Consider the following 4,890-nt stretch of genomic DNA (forward strand, 5'->3'; position numbering starts at 1 on the left):
AAGTAAACCAATTCTTTTATCTAAACTAAAACAGATTATTTCCAAATACCTTACATTAAACATGCAAAATAGTAACGATACACAAATTGTTTAACTTGCAATAGTAACAAACAATTTATTCTTTAATTATCTATTATATATTATTCTGTTTTCTCTGTCTCTTCAAGGCGGAGAAGTGATACCTGCGTAAAATCATGATACAAAAATTGAATTAAATAAAAATATGAACTAAATCAATTTGAAAACATTAGATAAGTAAAAAAATAATAATTACTTACTTCCACATTTGTAGTTACGAGGAACTTTTCTTCCACAACCTTGGATGATCCGAACAAATCGTTTAACATCAACAAGAGGAGCGATTTTCGGAGTAATGAGAGGGCATACACACTCTGATGCGGTGCGAGTCGAAGAGATTGGAAGATAATCTAATTAAGGAAGGGATTGGAAGATATATTCTAATCAAGGAAAGGATTATAATATATATTCTAATTAAGGAAGAGATTACAAGGGATATTCTAAATTAGGTAGGGATATTCTTGTTATGGAAGGAATATCCTAAATTAGTGTAATTAAATTGTAATTAGACGTAATTCCTAATTTAATACGTGTAAGTCCTATAAATACCCTGAAGGTATTCCATTGTAAGAAAGAAGAAAAAGAGAAGATTATTAATCAGAAAACGAGGTTTCCTCAATATCTATCGACTTTCGGTATTCGTAAGAATCAACGAATCTTGATAAAGATTCATCCTAGCCACGCACGCTGCATCAGTTGGTATCAGTTTCCAGTCGACCCTGAGGTATGCCGCCCCGAAGACAGCCGCGCAACCCTACCCCTGGTGCTGATGATGGTGACCTTGCTGAGTTGCGACGTGAAAACGCTGAGTTTCGCCGTGATAACGACGATTTGAGGCAGCAGGTTGAATGGTTGACGCAACGGATGGATGCATCTATGCACATGCACCACCCTGAAGATGATGTTACGATGACAGATGAAAACCCCTTCGGTGGTCTTCGGAATCGATCCCCTGAACGCCCCAATCATCGCTGGGAGCAGGCTTTCAGGGTGGACATCCCTAAGTTCGATGGTAGTCTATCACCGGAAGAGTTTATTGATTGGCTTTCTCAGGTTGAAGAGATTCTGGATTTCAAGGAAGTTCCTGCAGATCGTCGTGTACCCCTTGTTACGATCCGCTTACATGGTCGTGCACAAGCATGGTGGCAGCAGTTGAAACAGACACGTGTTCGTCATGGTAAGGCAAAGCTCACGAATTGGGACAAATTCAGGAAGCATATTAGGGCTGCGTTTCTACCATATAATTACGAACGTAACCTGTACCAGCGGTTCCAGAATCTTCGTCAGGGTTCTCGTTCCGTGGATGACTATTCCACTGAGTTTTACACCTTTGTGGCTCGTGTTGACCTGTCTGAGTCCCCTCTCCAGTTGGTTTCTCGCTATATTGGTGGCCTTCGCCTCCAGTTGCAGGATATTTTGAATATGTTTGATCCCTTGACTGTTTCTGAGGCACATCAGCGTGCTTCACAGGCTGAGAAACAGCTAGCTAGGCGCGGTTCGGGTAGCTTTGGAAAACAGGTTGTCCCCACTAGTGGCATTGGTTCTTCTTCCCAGTCGGCCCATCCCACCCCAGCCCCCCCTCGCGGCACTACAGCCCCCCCACAGGGACGTCCCGGTGGCTTGCGTTGTTTCGATTGTGGTGAAGTTGGCCATCGCCAAGCAGAGTGTCGCAACCCAAAGTCCACCAATCGTGGTCTTTTTACTGAGGTGGATGATCCTGACTCTGCTCTTCCTTCAGATTCAGCCCCAGTGTATGATGTTTATGATGATGAGGCAGCGGAGGAGTATGTTTCTGGTGATGTTGGCCCCCTTTTGGTGATTCGTCGATCATGTTTAACCCCTCGTGCTCCTGACAACGAGTGGTTACGCAATAATCTGTTCCATTCCACTTGTACCATCGGTGGCAAAGTTTGCACCTTCATCATTGATGCTGGGAGTTGTGAGAATGTGATTTCTGAGGTTGCAGTTTCGAAGCTGGGTCTGTCCACTGAACCTCACCCCAAGCCTTATCGCCTGTCCTGGCTGAGTCAAGGTACGGATGTTACAGTTTCCAAGCGCGTACTTGTTAATTTTTCCATTGGTTCCCATTATCGTGATGCTGTATATTGTGATGTGGTTCCTATGGATGCTTGTCACCTTTTACTTGGTCGCCCTTGGCAGTTTGATCATTCCGTTATACATGATGGGCGTGCTAATACCTACACGTTCTTATTTCATGGTACCAAAATTGTGTTGATGCCAAATCAGCCCAAGAAGGGTGCTGCCCCCACTCATCATGCGTCCCCCCCTACCACCTTGTTGTCTCGGGGTCCTTTTCAGACCGCCATGGTCGAATCGGGCATGGTGTTTGCTCTATTTTGTTCGCTGATTACCTGTGGTGCTAGTTCTAAGGTGCCTATTCCAGTGCAGCCGCTGTTACAGGAGTTTGCAGATGTTTTTCCTGAGAATCTGCCTTGTGCCTTGCCTCCTTTGCGTGATATCCAGCATCACATTGACTTGGTTCCAGGTGCTGCCCTACCCAACCGTCCTCATTACCGCATGAGTCCCAAAGAACATGAAGAGTTGCGTAGACAGGTGGAGGACTTGCTGGCTAAGGGACACATTCGAGAGAGCCTTAGTCCCTGTGCTGTCCCGGCCCTTCTTTCCCCAAAAAAGGATGGGTCTTGGCGTATGTGCATTGATAGTCGTGCTATCAACAAGATTACAGTGCGTTATCGGTTTCCTATTCCCCGGTTGGATGACTTGTTGGATCAGTTGGGTGGTGCTTCTGTGTTTAGCAAACTGGATCTCAAGAGTGGATACCATCAGATTCGTATTCGCATGGGTGATGAGTGGAAGACTGCCTTTAAGACTCGTGAGAGCTTATATGAGTGGCTGGTTATGCCGTGTGGTCTGTCGAATGCTCCTAGCACCTTTATGCGTATGATGAACCAGGCTCTTCGCCCTTTCATTGGGAAGTTTGCTCACAATCATGCTGTTAATCGCTCCACTGGTTTCAGTCCTTTCCATGTGATTTACGGGCTGTCTCCGCGTGCTCCTCTTGATTTGTTAGCGCTGCCCAGCAAGGTGCGTCCTCATTCCACTGCTGCGGATTTTGTTGGTCAGTTGGCTCAGGTTCATCAGACCACTCATGACCGCTTGGTTGCTGCTACTGCCAAGTACAAGGAGAAGGCTGATTCGAGAAGGCGTGCTGTTGATTTTGAAGTTGGTGACTTTGTGTGGGCTATTCTGACTAAGGATCGTTTTCCAGCTCATGAATATAGCAAGCTTGCTGCTAAGAAGATTGGTCCTGTTGAGATTGTGGAGAAGATCAACCCCAATGCTTATCGTTTACGCCTTCCCAGCCATGTGCGTACCTCTGATGTGTTCAATGTGAAGCATCTTGTTCCTTTTGTGGGTGAGTCTTCTTCTGATGAGGATGATGCGGTTCCAGATTCGAGGACGAATCTTTTCTACCCTGGGGGGAATGATGCGGTGCGAGTCGAAGAGATTGGAAGATAATCTAATTAAGGAAGGGATTGGAAGATATATTCTAATCAAGGAAAGGATTATAATATATATTCTAATTAAGGAAGAGATTACAAGGGATATTCTAAATTAGGTAGGGATATTCTTGTTATGGAAGGAATATCCTAAATTAGTGTAATTAAATTGTAATTAGACGTAATTCCTAATTTAATACGTGTAAGTCCTATAAATACCCTGAAGGTATTCCATTGTAAGAAAGAAGAAAAAGAGAAGATTATTAATCAGAAAACGAGGTTTCCTCAATATCTATCGACTTTCGGTATTCGTAAGAATCAACGAATCTTGATAAAGATTCATCCTAGCCACGCACGCTGCATCACACTCGACGTGTGACACCCTTATGCGTTGGCAGCACTCCGCCGTCGGCGGTGTTCCGAACAATATCGGTTTGCACGCGTTGATTCCCAGTCGCTTCTCCTCCTCACACTGGGCCGCACTCACGCCAGCGGCGTCCCCCATTTTCACGTTCCATCCGGTCAAAACAACCACAGCCAGTAAGCCCACCACCGCCCATGACCATGGCCTAAATTTTGCCATATTTTGAGCTAGACTAGAATTATCTATATTGGACATTAAACCTATTAGTGTATTATATATGAGTGAGCTGTTTCTTTTTTCTTTATTTTTATTTGCATAATTTTGAAATGTCAATGTCAATTCATATTGATAAGTTTTTATTTAATTATTATTATTTATCAACAAAAAAGAAAAAAAGTATTTTTTTTTTCTATGCAATTCATATAATTGTGGATATAGACTTGAACTCGATTAGATTAACTCATAATTCGCTTATTTTCTAGTGGATAATTTGGTTTGAAATTATGTCGTCCGATACGTGTAATTGATCTTCTTATGTTATGTTTATTTCATTTTTATTAATTAGTAAACATTTTCATGTTTTATAATAATTTTCTCTCAATATTTTCTAATATTTTTGTGGTTGAACTTAAATAACTCTAATTTATATAATTTTTTAGGTATATATTTAAAAACAATAAATAAATATTGAATGTAATCCTTGTATTTGAAAATAGTGAATTAAGTTATAAGTCTTATACAATACTCAAGAGTTTTTCAATCATTTTATGTCGGTACAATGAATTGGCCAACACTATCCTAAAGAATCCAAATTGCATGACTAAAATAAAATAAAGATCCAAATTTTCTCAATCACAAACATTTTACAAAGATCAACTCGATCAAAGTACTTAAAATATCATTAATTATAGTCAACATCACCCATTATCAGAATTCAAAAGTAATTAAGTTCTAGATCATTCCCAT

At 41.7% G+C, this 4,890-nt stretch overlaps 1 protein-coding gene across 1 annotated transcript; it reads right to left on the reverse strand.

Annotated features, from left to right (window-relative positions):
- LOC124941177 lies at positions 1–4,156 on the reverse strand. The gene is made up of 3 exons (XM_047481462.1): positions 3,931–4,156; positions 279–393; positions 1–182 (listed from the first exon to the last, which is right to left on the reverse strand). Exons 1-3 carry the CDS (start codon positions 4,141–4,143, stop codon positions 163–165), a joined length of 348 nt encoding a protein of 115 aa, XP_047337418.1. The 5' UTR covers positions 4,144–4,156; the 3' UTR covers positions 1–162.
- Between the last annotated feature and the right edge of the window lie 734 nt (positions 4,157–4,890).

Source organism: Impatiens glandulifera, chromosome 6, assembly GCF_907164915.1.
Source record: "Impatiens glandulifera chromosome 6, dImpGla2.1, whole genome shotgun sequence".
NCBI classification, from domain to species: Eukaryota; Viridiplantae; Streptophyta; class Magnoliopsida; order Ericales; family Balsaminaceae; genus Impatiens; species Impatiens glandulifera.